The 20,089-nt window shown below is 39.3% G+C and overlaps 1 protein-coding gene across 1 annotated transcript in view; it reads left to right on the top strand.

The window, feature by feature from the left end:
* MALRD1 (MAM and LDL receptor class A domain containing 1) overlaps nucleotides 1–20,089 on the top strand; it is a 274,434-nt gene that overhangs the window by 84,326 nt on the left and 170,019 nt on the right. The window contains exons 13-18 of the mRNA XM_075828272.1: nucleotides 498–594; nucleotides 2,037–2,171; nucleotides 3,295–3,444; nucleotides 6,349–6,454; nucleotides 8,059–8,426; nucleotides 11,536–11,954. Coding sequence (XP_075684387.1) covers nucleotides 498–594; nucleotides 2,037–2,171; nucleotides 3,295–3,444; nucleotides 6,349–6,454; nucleotides 8,059–8,426; nucleotides 11,536–11,954 — 1,275 coding nt within the window. The remainder of the gene's footprint in view (nucleotides 1–497; nucleotides 595–2,036; nucleotides 2,172–3,294; nucleotides 3,445–6,348; nucleotides 6,455–8,058; nucleotides 8,427–11,535; nucleotides 11,955–20,089) is intronic.

Raw genomic sequence — 20,089 nt, 5'->3', positions numbered from 1 at the left:
AGCCATAACTTTTTTATTTCTCCATCTGCGTAGCTTTATAAGGGATTTTTTTTTTTGTGAAACAAGTTGTAGTCTCCATTGGCACCAAGAAACATAAAACGTATTGATTCACTTTTATTAATTTTTTTTTTAAAGGGGTGAACAAAAAGTAGCAATTCTGTCAATTTTTTTAGTTGTCTTTTTTTAATGTTACATTTGCATATAGTGTGAGTAAAGTTATAGAGGTTTTAACCTCTTAATCTTGGGCATTTACTTGCACTGAAAGCCGGAGCTCTCTAGTCACAGTCAGGATTTCTTCATATTTACGGTTCCCCGCCATGACCGACCCGCTTTAAATTTGATGTTATCTAATTTTTTTGTTACCAATGATTATGCAATTGTTTTGTTACAAACGATTATGTAAAATAAAGTCGCTTTTGCGGCAGGAAATCCCCCTGCTACTCGTGAAATGTGAAAAAATAATTATGACGCAATATCGATGTTCTTTTGTCTTTCAGATCATTTTGGAAGCCACACTTTTCTCACCTCAGGCTTTTGTTGCTATTGATGACATCATTTTGCCCCTGCATTGCGTCATCAATAACACACTTTTAGGTAAACAAGGACATTATATAGTTAATGATTATATATTATATATTATTATAGTTCACAACCTGGTTTCATCCACAATTGATCAACTGAGAAAGACCTAAATGTTCAGAAAAAGTATGCCATAAAATTAAAGGGAACTTGTCAACAGGACAGAAATCTTCTTCCCGATTCCCCTTAGGCTGGATTAACACAGAGCATTTGCCTTATTACACAAGTCATACAACACTATTGAAATCAAGCCCAGAATGCCAGACACAGGTTACATCAGAAAGCCTATAGATCTCGAAGCTGCCTTGTTCCATACAGTATGTATCAACAATGCTATGTATATAAGGGCTTCTCTTAGCAGGCACTGTTTTAGATATTCTTCGTGGTGGAATTTTCTCATTACTGTAGAAGTGGCTAGAGCTCCTTGTCCTCTTTGCTCTGCGAAGTAGCGGTGGTCCCAAGACTTCTATCTATATAACCCTCAGCAATGTCTTCTTCTAATATGTCCTAATAACTTGGGAGAACATGGAACACCCATTGAAATGGTCACATGATCGCCAATGGTGCCGTATTAGTTCTTTAGAAGTGCAACTGATTTACAAATAGTACAATAGTATCCCATATAATAAAGTTAATATTGAAATAAAGAGGGATTACCCAGAAGCACTATGTCTGAAATTATGAGTTTGTAAAACTATAAAAGGAGTATTCCCAGAACTGACCATTATCACCTGTTCACATGCTAGGTAATAATTGTTTGAAAACTGGAGGCCCCACTGTTAGGACCCCCACTGATTGCAAGAACAGGGGCAGTGAGGAGGATATTGAATAGAGTGGTGGTATAGCATGGACGCTGCCGCTCCTTTCAAAGTCTATGGGAATGACAGTAACAGCCGAGTACAGCTCCATTCAAGCGCCTCCTCACTGCAGGAGGTATAGTGAGCAGGATCTGGGGGTTCGGGACCCTCATTCTCGCGTTCGATCGGGGGTCTCAGCGTTAGGTGATAATTGTTCATTCTGGATCAACTCCTTTAGATGTATTTTTTTCTGCATTTATTTTTTGTGCGGCCAGATGTTACATATAAGAAAGTGAAATGTAAAATGCACTACAAACAATGTGCTTTTGTTTGTGCAGTTTTTTGGCTTCCACCCATTGCAGTCTATAGGGTCCTACATTACCTCCTTATGTCTTTGATTACATATAATGCATATCTATTGGATGCCGTATTACAAAGGTATTTGTCATTAGAAGTAGGGAGACGTAGGGACTCCATACATTGCTCTGCGGTTATTCCTTCTTCTCTTGTGGCATTTATCATTGTCCTCTAATTATACCTAAGTATTTTACCGGAAGTGTTGTCAGAGCCTCAGAATCATGTGGTTAATGATAATAAACTAGACCTTTAGGACTATTTTCTACCATATATACTGTATGTATTCAATATTTCTATCTACAGGTCAATCAAAAGAACCAATATTTCTCAGCTGCCCATTTAGCTTATTTTCATGTGGAGATGGTAACTGCATATCATGGAAAAAGCGTTGTGATTTTGCAAAGGACTGCGCTAATGGCATTGATGAGCATTTATGTTGTGAGTATGTTTTTTTTTCCCGCAAATATTTACTGCACTTTGTTCAGACATACTTACAAATCCACACATGCAACGAGCAGGCATCGATTTTCACCCTAACTTGCACCATCTTTTCCTTTTTTTCTTAATAAATGTGGCCCAAACTACGACTCCTAGGAGAGCAGTTCACTTTTCTTGTGACTTTCCAAATTTGTCGATCGATCAGAAAAGTTGCACAAATGAGATCACATATAGAAGTGAATCTAGATAGCAGAAACCCAGCTCCCTCAGCCACCAGGCCCCAACAGCAGCCATGGGTGCCACAGCCTATGGCTGGGGAAGTTACCTCTACATATTCATATATATATTCTTACAAAGACGCAAAGTGTCCGTAAAATGTTCAGCTATGTTCACATTTGCATTCGAGGCCCTGTATTTATACCTCTGCATAAAATTGAAGTCACATGGAGATACAGTAGGGACCCATAGTAGGCTTATTGTGGATCCGTACAACACATCCGTAATATGGCTGCGTGCATGAAGCCCTAAATTACTAGTTTATTAGACAGTTCCGGAATTAGGAGCTGCGATGTGCTGTAAGCAGTTAAAACCATCAATGCATTGGCTTCAGGGGCCCGGTGATATGGGGTGCAGAGGTAGCAGAGGTAGCAGTGGGCACCGGCCAAATAGCTGTCTGCCATATAAGAAGACACCAGTATTATAAAGGGCACATGGTATGCAGGGGCCCTGTTACAGATTTTACGCCTCTGAGCGGTTCTTGAAGTGTGCCTGGGTTTTCACCTGCGTCAGTGTTTTCGTTGGCCTGCCCTATCAGAGGAGCATAACGAAACGCCGGTTCATTGTATGACACCACGGAACACGTTGAGTGTAATGGGTTCCATCAGGTTTCCGTCGGAGAGTCCGAGGTTTTACCGGAAACAATAGTGCAGTATGGTGCATTATTTTTTCCCTGGAATTTCGGCTGGATCTGCGACGGTAGCCCCTTAACGGAGCTTCCAATGCAGAATGAGGCCTATTAGTGGGGTCATGCAAATGAAGGTAAATGTTTGGTTTCTATTGGTCACAGTTCATATGATAATATTTTCTAAATCTTTGATTTTGCTTTTGTGATCACTTTCTTCAGCTGCTAAATGTGACTTTGAAGCAGATGATTGTGGTTGGCACGAGGAGCGTATTGATTCCTTTGACTGGGTCAGGCACTCCCGGAGCAGTTTGGCGTCTGAATATCTCTCCCAAGCCCCACCTCAGGACCATACCACTAATTCAACGCAAGGTAAAATTCCCCTATGACCTTGGTACTTTAGCTTCACTTTACTTACCCTTCAGTGATTTTACAATCTTCTCAAGTATTTAGGAAATCCACAGTGCCCAGAAAACTTTTCTTTTCTAGTAGCCACTGTGATTAAAACTAGAATCAAATTAAAGGGGTTCACATCTGCATCGCTGTTTCCCTTTATAACGGAAGCACAACGTATACCTATGGCACCCAACATACCCCATTGACTTACAATGGGGCCTGCTGGGTTCCAACGAGATGTCCGTCATGCAGCGCAATTTGTTCATCATATTTGACGGAATATGCTGCAGAGGCTCTGGAGCAGATGTGAGTATTGCCTAATTTACAGTATAAGAAGAAAAAGTTAAATAATTTTCCAATATTTTTTCTGTTTTAGTCTTGATTTTCAAGATCTCTGCTTGCTGACATAGGGTATAAAAATGTGTCCTGGTCATGTGATGATCACACAGGTGCTTTGCTCGTCACATTACAGTATAGTTATCAAAGTTCTGTCTTGTAATGAGCCATTCACATGTGTGTCCATCACATGACCAAGGCAGATTTTTAAGTAAGCAGAGATCTTGTAAACTATAAGGAATTAATACAGAAAGTATATTGGAATATTATATAACTTTTCATTATACAATGAATATCCTTTACCTGTTATAACAGCAAAACCCCTTTAACCCATTAAGGACGTGGCTAATTTTGGCCAGGCATTGTTTTCAGTTTTAGCCTCATCGCTTTCTGAATGTCCAAACTTTTTTTTTTTTCACTGACTTTGCTGTGCTTGTATTTTTGGGTTTCAGGGTGATTTATTTTTTTTTAAATATATTTTTCACACATATAAAATAGCATTTACGTTATATTATTTTTTTTGTGGAATGCAATTTTTTTTTTCTGACCCCCCTGTTCCAGAGATATGGTCCACTGTTGTGTTTGCTCCCTATATGCTAGTTTGCTGTAGTTATCCAACAGGGTGGAGCTAGCTTCCCTGCCTCTGATGCTGACCAATCAGCACAAGGCAACTTGAGGGTAGTTCATGCTCTGTTGGCTAACTACAGCAAAATATCATATAGGGAGCAAACACAACAGTGAGTCTTATCTTTGGAATGGGGAAGTCTATGGAAAAAAACAAAAAAACAGTGCTGGAATCAGGGAGACAACGCTATTCAGGTCCGTAAACCAGTTCAACTTATATGACCTAGTGACACATACTCTAATATAAAATGAAAGAGAACCTGTCTCCTCTCCTGACATGTCTGCTTAAAGAGGCTCTGTCACCAGATTCTCAAACCCCTATGTCTTATTCCCAAGCACTGTAAACTTTCAGATTGGTTGCGCTGTGAATATTCGGAGAACGTGATTGGTTTATGTGCAGGGTAATGAACATACAGACAAGCAGTAGAAGACTGACTAAGGGCTGAGCATTTCATTGAATTCAGTCTTCTACTGCTTGTCTGTATGTTCATTACCCTGCACATAAACCAATCACGTTCACCAATCTGAAAGTTTACAGTGCTTGGGAATAAGTGACTGGGGCAGAAGAGGATGGAGGCGCAGCCTTATATAGTGGATCGAGCGGGTTCCCCTGCAGCATTTAAAAAAAACAGGATCCTGACCTGTCCACAGAGATTAAGGCAGCACAGAGTATTTCAGGAGCCGCGTTCTGCTCCCGTAGGTAAACGGGGTAGCAGCATTGCGAAGACCGCACGGAGAATTCACCGGCGGTCAGGATAGAACGTAGCAGCTAGATGAGGGGAACACACCCAGCTGCTAAGTGAGACACGGCAGGGCGCGCTTCCAACACAACCGTGCTGTTAGCTATACAGCTGACGGCTGTCAGCCGTGCAGTAGGATCTTGTGCGGGGTGGTGACTTGCCAATCATGTGAAGGTGTTATTGAGGACAGGAGTGGAGGAGAGGTAACAGACTGAGAGCTACGTAATGGTAAGAGCAGAGTTCACAGCAGCACAGAATATTTCAGGAGAGGAGCGTGCAGATGTTGAGGAGTGTATGACGCTGATTGGTCACGGATTGGTCAGCGTCATACACATAAACACGCCCAGTTAAAAACACAATACACGCCCAGTTGGACATAACAAAAAAAAAACGCCCAGTTGTCCATTTCAAACCTCATTTGCATAAATATAAAATAGCTCATAACTTGGCCAAAAATGAACATTTTTTAAAAAAACACACGTTACTGTTATCTACATTGCAGCGCCGATCACATGCAATAGGAGATAGGGGTTTGAGAATCTGGTGACAGAGCCTCTTTAAGTAAATCATTATATTCCCCATGAAATAACAATTCTGGATCATCTCTTCTTAGATCTCTAAGTTGTACTTTTTTTCTGTTATTTCTCAGAGAAATGTGTGAATAAATTACCAGTTGGGAGTGAGGGTGTCCCTACACTACCTGACACTGTCCAATCACTGCAGACATAGTGAGACTGTGTAGGGACACACTCCTTTGACAACGGCAATAGTCACACCTAACTGTCAATTTATCCATATATTTCTAAGAGGAATAACAGAGGAATGGCACAATTTCAGAGTACTAAGAAAAAGTGTTCCAGAATTATAATTTCATGGGAATACAAGTATTTATAAAAAGAGACATGTCAGGAGAGGTGACAGGTCCTTTAAAACAGAATCTGAACTAAATTATATTTTTTTCTGCAGTGAATTCTTAGTAAAATCTTTTTGAATGCAAAATTGGAAACCAATGCTGACTTCCTGTGGTTTGGTTCAAAGTGTGTATGGTGATAAACAAGATGAAACATTAATGATGCTGTAGAGTCTGATAAATTACCCAACAATGTTCAAAGATATTAAATGTGTGTGGCTATAACATGTTTTATGTGTCCAGTTATTTATTTATGTGCTTATTTATTAGGTTATTTCATGTTTATTCAGAGGAAGGAGAGTAACTTCAGTCAGATTGCAGAACTCAGGAGTCCGAGGTTCAGTCAGGCAGGACAAGGCTGTTCTATGACCTTCTGGTGAGAACACTTTTATCTCTTTACTTTTATGCATTAATAAAAAGTTCTCTTTTACATGCTGTGCATATCGACTAAAAAGCAAAGATACATGATTATTTAATGACATTGATGACTTTAATAAGCACATATTTTGTAATGCTTATGTAAACATGTCAAATGAGGATTGGTAATTTGGAAAAAATTTCATTTTGGAGTTTTTACATTAAAGGGCTATTCCCATTACAGAAAATGATGGCATATCACTAGGATAGCCGTGGCTGGGAGTACCACTGTGGAGGGACTGAGGCACTGAACCAAAACTTTGGCCCCCTCAGGATTGGTGTGGGTCCCATATCCTAGCGATATGCCATCACGTTCTGTCATAGGAATAACTCTTTAAAGTTGTGTTGCTTGTCCTTTATTGAAAGAGTTAGACTTTATAAGTCAGTGGGGTCCATCAGGATATGTCAGGATTCGTTTTTATTCGGATCCAACACAGCTGTTACGGCTCCGTTAGTAACAGAAAAGATGACGCTAATGGGAACAGAACTTAATTAAATTCTGTAATAAAATACACCTCTGTCCTGAGATCATGGTCACAACTTGTGTAGGGCTGTGCTGTGTTTTTGCAGTCCTCAAGATTTTAGATTATGGACTGGATTTTCACAAAAATTTGTGTTGACTTAGATCAAAGCAAATTATTAAAATTCCAGAACTCCTTTAATGGGGTATTCCCATGTCAAGAATTTATGGCATATCCAAAGGATATGCCACAAATGCCTGATAGGTGTGGTCCCACCTCTCGGATGCTTTCTCAGCTCTTTCCATATCTCCCATAAGCTTTAATGGAGAGGGCAACAGGTAAGTGGGGCCATTTCTCCATTGGAATCAATGGAGCATGGGTTGGTCAGGAATTGGCAAATTTAGCATGTGGTGGCTAGGAATCAACAGACAGGTACCACCGACCCCTGTTCTCCCAATAGGTGAAGTGAAGATCCCAAAGGTGGGACCTGCATTTATCATACTATACTTTGGATATGCCATAAATACTTAAGATGGGAGTACCTTTTTAAGAATGTTGTCACATAGTTTTACCAGCTCTAGAATCAACTTATCAAGTATTCTAAAAATAATTCAAAAGGCTTCATCCTGGTGCAAGTTGATCTAACCACGCCTCTCATCATTTCTGGTCATGAGGACCTAGTAGTTGCTTGTCTTCCCCCATTTCATCTCCTCCCATGTAGAAGGGAAGGAAATTATAAACCTTGGATCCCTTCCCCCTCCGTTGTATGTTAACATTGTTGCGCCCGTTAGTAAAGAAGATGGTATCCTATCTCTATGGTCCCCACAGTAGCCACAGATGTTGCCTCTGCGGAGTGAGAGTCCTAATGACATGGAGGGGCTGGCAGAGTAGATAGCAATGAGTAGAATTATATTATTCTTCAATGGTGCTAGATGAGGGGTGAGGTTGTGACTATCCATGAAAAGATGACTTTAGATGTTGGTTAAAAAAAATTGACCTTACCTCAACAAGGGACTCAACTTCCATTTGACATCTCAGTATCTGTATAAACAAACCAAGTCGTGCCCAATGAACTTTTAATTTAATGTACTTTATTTTTCAGGTATTACAACTATGGATCATCTGTAGGTGCAACAGAGATACTTTTGCATATTGATAATGAGAATGCACCTACTGTGCTATGGAGAACTTACTACAGTCAAGGGAATCAGTGGTTAAAGGGATACATTCAGCTCGATCGGCTGTCCCATCCATTTCAGTTGTCAGTAAATAAAATCAACGTGGGCTACCATGATGGTGTATCAGCCATTGATGATATTGTGTTTGAAAACTGTTCTCTCCCCTCTGCTGTTCCAAGCTGCAGTAAACCTAACCTCTTCCGGTGTAAAGATACGAAGGCTTGTATAAGCAGTTTACTGGTGTGTGATCTCATCGACGATTGTGGAGATGGGTCGGATGAGTTTAATTGCAGTAAGTGTTATCTATTTTAGCCTTCTGTTACTTAATCTAATAAAATTTCAAAGGCAGAGGGTGGTCACACCAAATATTGATCTGTTTTAGATTTATCTTCTGTTCATTCACTTTATATCTCATATGAATTGAAAAAATATTAATGGTATTAAGGGTATGTTCACACAGGACGTAAAAGCACACAGCGTATCCACCCTGTGCAGGAAATTCCGGCCGAAAAACCGCACCAAATTGTGGTGCAGCTTTTGACCGGAATGTCCGCTGCGGAAGACTGCACAGAAAAAAATGGATACTTACCGCCATGCGTTCCTCCGACGTCCTGAAGCTCTGGGATGGCATTTCATCCCATGTGACCACTGCAGCCTGTGATTGGCTGCAGCGGTCACATAAGATGAAACGTCATCCCAGGAGACCGGCCTGGACGAAGAAACACAGAATTCTGGGTAAGTATAAGATTTTGGGGCAAACCCGCAACAAATAAGCAGGGTTTACGCAAATACAATTGACATGCTGCGAATTAAAAAAAAAACACACTGCAAGTAAATTTCTGAGCGTTTTTCTGCTCAGCATTTACGCAGAGTGTGGATGAGATTTGTTCAAATCTCACCCAGTTTGCTGCTACGGTAATATGCTGCAGATTTTCCGCAATTAAATCCATTCCAGATAAAAATCCATATATTGCAAAAAACAGGACATGTTATGAAGCTATGGCAGCAAAAGGGTTAATTGATGCCAAGCCTGTTTGTCTGCTCTTATTTTTGTGAAACAATGAGCTTCGGAGACGATAATGATTTCCCTGCAATTTTAACTGTAGTTTTTATGCCGGTTTGACGGCTTCTACAGTAAATGGCTCTAGTGAGGGAATATTTCTATGTGACTTTTTTTTAATTATACCATTTTTGCCTTTTAATATATTTGAAGTGTTATTTATTTTATGTTTAGAATTGGCCTCCTGAAACATCTCAACATAATTTTCCACTATTATATAACTGACATTATTTTCTATGTCCTTTGATAAATATGACTCTAAGCGTGCCCAGTACATTTGTAGAAAAAAATTTGAAGTCTGCCTTTGAAGTCTTTTTAGTGGTATTGACTATCGTGTTTCAAATACTGAAATTATCATAATAACTTAAGAGCCCTCAAAATATGTTTTTACTTTTTGTTCCCTCCTTGTAAGCTCAGCATTTGCTTAGTTGTTGGAAACGCTACTATACTGATTAAACCAAAGGAAATCTAGAGATGTAACATCGTCACAGTGAATTTTCTGTTTTCAACATTCCATAGTTTAAATCTACATAAAAAGTTGAGTGACTTTACTATTTTTGTATGGATTTTGAGTAAGGCTCTGTTCACTTCTGCATCGTTGTTTCCGTTTATAACGTGAAGCACTGCCGGATTAGTCGTATGACGGATACCACCGGCGCTCGAAGAACCCCACTGACTAATAATGGGGTCTGACGGGTTCCTTTGTGGTTTCCATCATTGTTTCAATGCAAATGTGAACAGAGCTTTAAAGGAAACCTGTCACATTAAAAATGCAGTCCAATCTGTGGGAAGCATGTTATAGAGCAGGAGGAGCAGAGCAGATGAACATATGGTTTTGTGGGAAAATATTCAGTTTAACTTGTAATCTATTCATTTAAATCCCTGATCATTCTTGGCTTAAGAGTCAAGTGGGCAGTCTTACTCAGTGATTGACAGTTATTTCTGTATGCACACAGGGAAAACTGTCAATTAATGGTTGAGACCGCCCACTGGAGTTAAGCCCAGAATGAGCAGGGATTTAAATCAATAAATTACAAGTTATACTGAAACTTCTCCCACAAAACTTTATATCAATCTACCCAGCCCTCTTTCTCTGTAACATGCGGCCTGCAGATCCGACTGCATGTTCAAAGTGACAGGTTCCCTTTAAATCATCTTGTTTTCTCCATTGCCTTAAACAGCTGCTTTCACATTTTTTTTTTGGTTGTCCCGGGAAACAGACAGCAGCTTATTTTCTTAGCTGTCAGACATGTGACCTAACAGCTTAGCTTTACATCTGAGTAATCTGAGCTCCCACAATGCACTGCTTTCAACAATAAACAAGAATTCTGATTTTAGCTTTAGACACAATTGGAGCACATCATGTTACTCAAGATCAGTACAAAATTAGTAGGGTAGAGACAAAGTTACTTGACAATTTATGTAGATTTTAGCAACTGAATGTTGTACATTTTTGTTAAAATCTAATCCATTTCACATCTCTTTCCTATTTATTTTTATATTTTACACATTTGTATGTTTTGTTTCTTTAAGGAAATTTCCCAATTACAATATGTATCATCTGTTCACTGGATAGGTGCTAAATGTTAGATTAATGGGGAGCCCTATCCTGATCCCCAGTCCCCATTCCTTCTCACCAACATGGCGCATTGAGCTGTATGACAGTGCTCGACCACCGCTCAATACAACTTCTTCTCACAGTGGACATGCTCGTGAGGGGAAATGGGGGACAGGTTCCACCTAGCTCTCAGTAGAGGTCCTAGTGGTGAGACCTTCAGAGATCTAACATTTGGCACCTATACTGTGGATAAATGATGAAATGAGTGGGAAAACATCTTTAGAGAATTTCCTCACCCAAATAAGTAAATCTTAGACATGCTCATGATTGCCCCTATTAACTTAGGGCAGAATTGCTCTTTCTTTTAGAACTAAGGACATAACGTTGAAGGCATTGTCAGCCATTTTGGAGTCTATGGACACCTGAGATAGAATCGATAGGCCATCCGTGTAATATAAGGCACGAGTTGGGTCCTTCTGAGGGAAACAGATTCTAAGTGGGGATCGGGAACTCTCCTCTATTACAGCCATATGCCCTAACAAGCCATATGGATAAGGATTATCTTCTTGTAAGAGATTGTGTTGGTATTTTTTGCCTTTGTCAATCAGTCATCCAACATCAATGGATACTAATAATTCTCAAATAAATATTGCATACATACAACCTCTTGTAAGTGACATACTTTATATTAGCGTATAGGCATGTGATCATCTCTTTGGAGAAGTTAGTAGTATAAGAAGAATATATTTATTTTTAAATCACTATTACTATGATTTATTGCAGCTTCTGAATTACAATGTGACTTTGAAGATGGATTATGTAACTGGATGCAAGAGCCTGATGATGACTTTGATTGGACTAGACATCAAGGCCAGACACCAACTCTTGACACAGGACCCATGAAAGACCATACCCTGGGAACAGCCAAAGGGCATTACCTCTACATTGAGACATCAGAACCTCAACTGTACAGAAACCAAGCCATTTTACTAAGTCCTGAAATAGAAGCTACAGTTAATGAGAATAAATCTTGTATTTTCCGCTTCCATTACCACATGTTTGGAAGGCAAATTTACTCCCTGGCAGTCTATAAAAGGATCATAAGGAACACTAGAGGCCAATTACTATGGCAATCATTTGGAAATAAAGGAAACCGATGGCTAAAGAAAATAATCTTCATAAACAGTTCTCTGCCATTCCAGGTAATGTATTAAACAATTTATTAACCTCTCCAAAAGACCAACGCTTTGAGAAGACCATCCCCCATCTAGACCAGCTTTTTCTGTGGTGGATTTCAAATTTCCCTTACTCCAGTGCAATTTGGTCTCCTTTTTGAGATGACCAGCCCTCCTGGAAATCCTTTTTTCACTACAATTTTGGGTGATCATCTAATTTTTTTTTTTTACTGCATTCTATTTGTCACAATAATTATTACTTTTTTTGCATAGTTTCTAGATATTTTTAGATGCTTTGCCCTAAATTTGTTTTCAACTTCCCATATGTCTTTGAATATTCCATGTATTCAATTGGGTAACAGCATGCCCTTATAGCAAGAATTTCTGAAGAATATCTCCATAGTTATATGACTTTGTAGAAGGTTGGATCTAACATAGTATCTAATATCTGCAAGATTCCTAGACCCAAAGAGTCTTCATTTTCTTACTCAGAGTATGAGACTGAAACTTGACTTTTCCATTTCCATGTTTCTGCGCTAGGGACTGCGGGCAGTCTGGGGAAATGATGGGTATATTAAAGGTGAAAAGCAACAGATCAGAGATCTACACAATGGGGAACCCCTGGAAAGTAGAAGGTGGGGAATGGTAGATGTATAAAAAAAAAACATAGGACCTGGGGAAGGTGAGGGTGGAGAGACACAAAAGGAGTAACACGTGAGAATAAACTTGTCCTAGAATGAAATATAGAATGGGAAGTGGTGTGCTGGATCCAATACCCAAGGTAGGTTTTGCTATAGATAAGCCATACACATAGTGTGGGATTGATATACACGTGAGGATACTAATAAGAGAAGGTAGTGTACTGGTATTTTGGTCATAAATCATGATTCTTGTTTTCTGTAACTTCTCCGGGACTGCCCTGTTGTCGCTTCAGTCTAAAGCAGTTTTCCTTACTGACTGTCCTGGTGGAGGACCACCTTTGCTTGCAATAAAGTGGGTTTTGGCCCATGCCAAAATGGACCCCTTTCCATTGCTCCATGATTAATCAGAGATGGTGCCCATGGATAATTCATCAGTTTTTAAGGGTTACTTTACAATTACTTGTGTTGTTCTTAGGCGGGCAAAAACAGGGAATGTTTTTGGAGAGCAAAGAGTTGCTACTATTTTTACTGTCTGTATACTCTCATTATGAGATAAAAAGTATTTAAAAAAAAAAAAAGATATAACAAGACATAAAAGTATAAAAGTATTTACAAAATAACATAAAAAAATTGATACATGGTGACATAAAAACCAAGTATAAAAACAGTATAAAAGCATCAGTAGGTAAGGATGAGCTATAGTAACAAAGGAAAAAATGGTAGGCGTACTACATATTCTTAAACTGACTCTGATATGCTGATGTACTGGTGTGTGTTTTGTTATTTTGTTCTCTGGCCATCTACTATATGTCCAATATCTATAGAGGCAAACAAATTTTAACCACTTCCCGACGCAGCCCTTTTTCAGATTTTCATTTTCGTTTTTTCCTCCCCACCTTCCAAAAGCCATAACTTCTTTATTTTTCCGTCGATATAGTCCTACGAGGGCTTGATTTTTGCGGGACAAGTTGTAGTTTTTCGTAGCACCATTTATTTTGCCATATAATGTACTAGGAAATGGGAAAAAAAATTATTTGTGGGGTAGAAAATGAAAAAAACAGCAATTCATCCATTGTTTTTTGTGCGTCGTTTTTACGGAATTCACTGTGCAATTAAAACAACATGTTAACTTTATTCTGTGGGTCAATACGATTACGGCGATACCAAATATATACCGTTTTTTCTATATTTTACTACTTTTACAAGTAAAAACCTAAGTGTAAAAAAGAAAATTTATCTTGTGTGGCCAAATTCTGAGAGCCATAACTTTTTTATTTTTCCGTTGATTAAGTGGTATGAGGGCTTTTGTTTTGTGGGATAAGCTCTAGTTTTTAATAATACCATTTTGGTGTACATGCGACGTTTTGATCACTTTTTATCTCATTTTTTGTAGCAGATGAGGTGACCAAAAAATAGAGATTCTGACGTTTACAATTTTTTTTTACGGCGTTCATAGTGCGGGTTAAATAATGATATTTTGTAATAGTTCAGACTTTTACGGACGTGGCAATACCAATTATGTTTATTTATTTTTTTTACTATGCCCTAGCGGAAAAATGGGAAAAGGTTTTTTTTTTTTACTTTTAATTTAATTTAATTTTTTTACATAAAAAACCCCTTTATTTAACTCATTTTTACTTTTTTTTACTAGTCCCCCTAGGGGACTTCAACCAGCGATCATTAGATCGCTTGCACGATATACTGCAGTACTAATGTATTGCAGTATATCGTTATTCTGACAGACATCTATTAAGCCCTGCAGGGCTTAATAGGTGCACAAAGATGGGGGACTTGGGGGCCTTCATTAGGCCCCCAGGCAGCCATAGCAACCATCGCGATTGCATTGCGGGGGGCGCGATGCCGCTCTTTACTCTGAAGTGTCGGCTGAAACAAACAGCTGACACCGGCATCGTATGGAGCGGTTCACTCCGTGAGCCCGTTCCATACTTCCCCAACCCAACTTTGGCGTATGGATACGTCAAATGTCAGGAAGGGGTTATATAGAGGATTCCAAGTGCTTTATCGGCCACGATAAAAATACCAAAATTCTCCTCCTTCGATCCTGATTATACCCACTTTCCCACCATTTTTTCCTATGGACAATCAGGAGTAAGTGATAGTATTCCTATAATATCCATAGAGGTCTAAAGTGACTTAGGGGTTAATACCAAGTATCTCTACTAGGAGCACGACATCCTTGTGAGTAAGGTCTTTGGGTTGTAGAAGTCCAGGGAACTGGAAGCCTCAGGTTTTTCCGGATACAAGTATTTGTCCGGTTTCAGTCAACAGTGTTATTGTGATGGTGCAACTTTTGTTAGGTGAACATATCAAAAAGTCACCCTTAAACTGGCGCTGTTCCCTTTTGGCAAATCATTCAACTAGATTCTAGTGTTCGCATATCCAATATAAACGCTAGATAGTTCAATGAAGATAATTCTTTAATAATAATTATTCAGATACAGGCGACGTGCTCCTTTCTTAGGCGATATCACAGGTGTAAAGAAGTATGAGGAAGATACAGACCTTTATACTTGAAGAAAAACCTGGAAAATGCAGCTTTTGTTTTAGGAATATAATGTTATGTTTTCTTGGTTTGAATGGGCACATCGCAGCTCTCTGAATCCTTGGAGTAACCCCATTAAAACCAAGAAAACATAACATTATATTCATAAAACAAAAGCTGAATTTATATATATGTTACTTTCTGAGCTCACTATACTTTTGTGTAACAATTATGTAATATGCACTGACAGTTGACCTTTGACCTTCTCACTGTCCGACTGTTTTCCCGTCTTTTCTTCAAGTATAAATGTCTGTATCTTCCCCATACCTCTTTACCCCTGTGATACTGCCTGAAGAAGGAGCCAGTACGACACCGAAACGCGTCGCCTGTATTTGAATAATTATTATTAAACAATTATCTTCATTGGAAAATCTAGCGTTTATATTGGCTATGCAAACACTAGAATCTAGTTGAATGATTTGATAAAAAGTAACAGCGCCAGTTTAAGGAATACTTTTTGATATGTCCACCTGACAAGAGGTGCACCAGCACAATAACACTGTATAATTTTTTTTGAATAGATACAGAATTTTTATAGAGGTTAAAACTTTGTTTGTCTGACACAGATCTCCAAATCTCCTACTGCCTTTTACACAGCCATAGGTAACATGATAAAATCCTAGCAGACAACATTCACCACTAGGGGGAACTCACTGCAGATGTATTTATACTGCTCCTCTTGAACTCAATGATCAATCAGTATTCAGGGAGCTCCCCCTTGTACATAGCTTTGCATACATTTGCCGGGGTGCATTGCCTTAAGGATCTCTGTACAGAGAATCATTATCCCAGTGAGATTGAGACAAATAAATATATTGAAGACAATTGTATTTACAGTAAAAAATAATTTAGATTTTTATTTTATTTTTTACTATAAAGTCATATTAACAAAACATCACAAGATTCCCTAAAGCCGTAGTAGACCGTAATTCAGAATCTAAAGTATGGGCAAAATTGTGTAAGATAATTGATTCATTTCTCTGTTTTCTGTTGATAATAAGTATATATTACTTCAGATAAAGTCCAACCACCCAACAGTATATCTTGGTTTGTATGAGTACTACTCAAGCTGTACCATTAAACACGAGGATCACTCTGTATGTGGATATCTATACTTGAGCAGAATAGTTATTAACTAAACTCTGTGAACTTTTATTGAACCGATCTTCATTTGGAATAACAAGAATCAGAGTGAAGATGAAATATAGTCCTAGCTACAAAACGCATTTTACAATAGAATTCATTCTACAAAGCACGGCTTGGGGAGTTGTACAGTAAAAAAGCAGAAACCGAAGCACAAAAATATTGTCAGTTGATGTTTTTGTTTATTGAACTAGAAACTTTTACCTAAGTAAGTACATATCTGCAATGTCGTTCTTGAAGGGGTGAGGGGCCACCTCAAGTTGGGCTCCAACTTCCTATCTTAAAGCAACGTGATGTGCTCAAGGGTAGGCAAAGTTGTACAGAAGCTAGGATTTCTTTACCTGGGGCAAAGATTCAGTTTGCTGCTCTAGCCATCTAGCTAAATGACTCGGCCAAGGCAGAGTGGCTTGTTGGCACCCTCCTGGCACCAAGCACCTGTTGCACATGCCCTGCCAGACCCTCCCTATCTACAACACTGGGAGTAGTAAGGATTGTTTGTTTGTTTGTCTGTCTGTCTGTCTGTCTGTCTGTCTGTCTGTCTGTCTGTCTGTCTGTCTGTCTGTCTGTCTGTCTGTCTGTCTGTCTGTCTGTCTGTCTGTCTGTCTGTCTGTCTGTCTGTCTGTCTGTCTGTCTGTCTGTCTGTCTGTCTGTCTGTCTGTCTGTTCATCAATTCACCAATTCATCTTTCCACAATTCTTCCTTGTATTGATCCATTGGTCTGTTCTTCCATCTGTCTTCTAAAATTCATGATAAATAGTCATGTTATCTCTGGATGAGGAATGTGTTTAATTGCCTGCATGGCTTAGTGGATAAAATCGATACAATTTAATTTTGAAGAAAGAAAGAATAGGCCTGTAGAATAAGAGTAGTTACTGACAATTGGATATAAGATTAGCCATTCTACAGAACAAGGTGTACGCCTCATATGTATAGTATATGTAGTACGATTTGTCCTAAATCAAATTCTAAATGAGTTGTGAAATTGTCTCCACGGCGGCTGCTCTCTGCGGAGGCGGCTTCACATTGACATGCAAGTTTTCTTGGAAATGGCAATTCATTGAATAGTGGTCAACACATTTTTACCTTTGAAATCCAATTACAAAGATTTACTGAGAGGGTAAAAAAAGTAGATGGGAAATTGACCCGGCTGCTAAATTCCCAGACAGATTCAGTGTTGCAGAACTGCCTAGATCAGCTTGGCGCAGCTTTCTTATGTAAGTTTCTTTCCCATATTAAGGCAGAGTAAATTTTGGCTTGTGTCCTCAAAGTACTATCGTGAGCGCTACAGGCAATTGTCTGGCATAAAAAGATAAAAAAAAGAATATTATTTATTTAACTAGCAGGATCACAGAGTATTTGGTTTTGCATTATTTACGATGTAGTCATATGTTTCCAATATTACAATGAATTGATTATAAAACATTGAAATGTCGGAAATAGAGGGATTAAGGCAGAGCAGGTGCAGACCTGGCACATATGAGATGATTGGCACCAGTTCTGTATGTTTGGTTATAGGCATAAATAATAAAAAGTAAGACTAAATAAAAGAAAGTCTGACCTTTTTTTTTTAATACATTTCTATATGTCCTCTTGTGCATTTTAAGATAATTTCTACCTTTCATCATAATGTCGTGTTTAGGTCCAAAGTCCTGTGCTGATTAATTTCTTGATATATCTTTATAGCAGTCGGAGCTTTGTTTTTCTGCTATAGAGCTGCAAATAGACATTGATCTATTATTAATATTATTTCTTTTAAGGCTCCATTTACTTCCAGGGCACTGTATATATATATATATATATATATATATATATATACACACAGAACCGATAAAAACACAGGGACATATACAGAAACACCGAAAAAGGCCATACTTGCAAATGGACACAGCCAGGCCAGAAATGCTGATGAAAGGGCGAGCAGGTGCTCTAAATAATAATAGCCACTCCCACTAGTCTTGAGGGGAGTGGTGTGCGGTGCATGGGATGTGTAGTAAGAAATAATAAATGAATAGTGTGTGTGCAAGTGTAATACTATAAGTGAAATATAGGGGGCAGTAATAAATGAAGTGCCTCAATAGAAATAAATGGATAATGGGGTGCAAGTGAGTGAAACATGGAGGGATAGTGTGTATGTCATGAGGCACAACGTGTATAGCCAGGTAGAAGCCTATTTGTGACGCCTTGATAATTCATAGAGCGGGCTACCCTGCTTGCTATGCCAAACAACAACACACCATGCTCTCCCAGCATCAAAGACCCGGCTGTGTCCAAGAGAAGCGAATATACATAATAATGAAAAATACCTGGGGTATTGGTAATCATTTTGGCCAAAAGGACGCAAGCTCGCAATCCACGACAAGGATCCCCAGACTTGCGAGTCCCTAAATCCTAAACTGGAACAGAACGTTCCTGATGCACAAACAGAACCGATAAAAACACAGGGACATATACAGAAACACCGAAAAAGGCCATACTTGCAAATGGACACAGCCAGGCCAGAAATGCTGATGAAAGGGCGAGCAGGTGCTCTAAATAATAATAGCCACTCCCACTAGTCTTGAGGGGAGTGGTGTGCGGTGCATGGGATGTGTAGTAAGAAATAATAAATGAATAGTGTGTGTGCAAGTGTAATACTATAAGTGAAATATAGGGGGCAGTAATAAATGAAGTGCCTCAATAGAAATAAATGGATAATGGGGTGCAAGTGAGTGAAACATGGAGGGATAGTGTGTATGTCATGAGGCACAACGTGTATAGCCAGGTAGAAGCCTATTTGTGACGCCTTGATAATTCATAGAGCGGGCTACCCTGCTTGCTATGCCAAACAACAACACACCATGCTCTCCCAGCATCAAAGACCCGGCTGTGTCCAAGAGAAGCGAATATACATAATAATGAAAAATACCTGGGGTATTGGTAATCATTTTGGCCAAAAGGACGCAAGCTCGCAATCCACGACAAGGATCCCCAGACTTGCGAGTCCCTAAATCCTAAACTGGAACAGAACGTTCCTGATGCACAAACAGAACCGATAAAAACACAGGGACATATACAGAAACACCGAAAAAGGCCATACTTGCAAATGGACACAGCCAGGCCAGAAATGCTGATGAAAGGGCGAGCAGGTGCTCTAAATAATAATAGCCACTCCCACTAGTCTTGAGGGGAGTGGTGTGCGGTGCATGGGATGTGTAGTAAGAAATAATAAATGAATAGTGTGTGTGTGCAAGTGTAATACTATAAGTGAAATATAGGGGGCAGTAATAAATGAAGTGCCTCAATAGAAATAAATGGATAATGGGGTGCAAGTGAGTGAAACATGGAGGGATAGTGTGTATGTCATGAGGCACAACGTGTATAGCCAGGTAGAAGCCTATTTGTGACGCCTTGATAATTCATAGAGCGGGCTACCCTGCTTGCTATGCCAAACAACAACACACCATGCTCTCCCAGCATCAAAGACCCGGCTGTGTCCAAGAGAAGCGAATATACATAATAATGAAAAATACCTGGGGTATTGGTAATCATTTTGGCCAAAAGGACGCAAGCTCGCAATCCACGACAAGGATCCCCAGACTTGCGAGTCCCTAAATCCTAAACTGGAACAGAACGTTCCTGATGCACAAACAGAACCGATAAAAACACAGGGACATATACAGAAACACCGAAAAAGGCCATACTTGCAAATGGACACAGCCAGGCCAGAAATGCTGATGAAAGGGCGAGCAGGTGCTCTAAATAATAATAGCCACTCCCACTAGTCTTGAGGGGAGTGGTGTGCGGTGCATGGGATGTGTAGTAAGAAATAATAAATG

The sequence above is a fragment of the Rhinoderma darwinii genome, chromosome 5, assembly GCF_050947455.1.
Source record: "Rhinoderma darwinii isolate aRhiDar2 chromosome 5, aRhiDar2.hap1, whole genome shotgun sequence".
In the NCBI taxonomy this organism is placed as follows: domain Eukaryota; kingdom Metazoa; phylum Chordata; class Amphibia; order Anura; family Rhinodermatidae; genus Rhinoderma; species Rhinoderma darwinii.
This window is presented reverse-complemented; position numbering and strand designations above follow the sequence as displayed.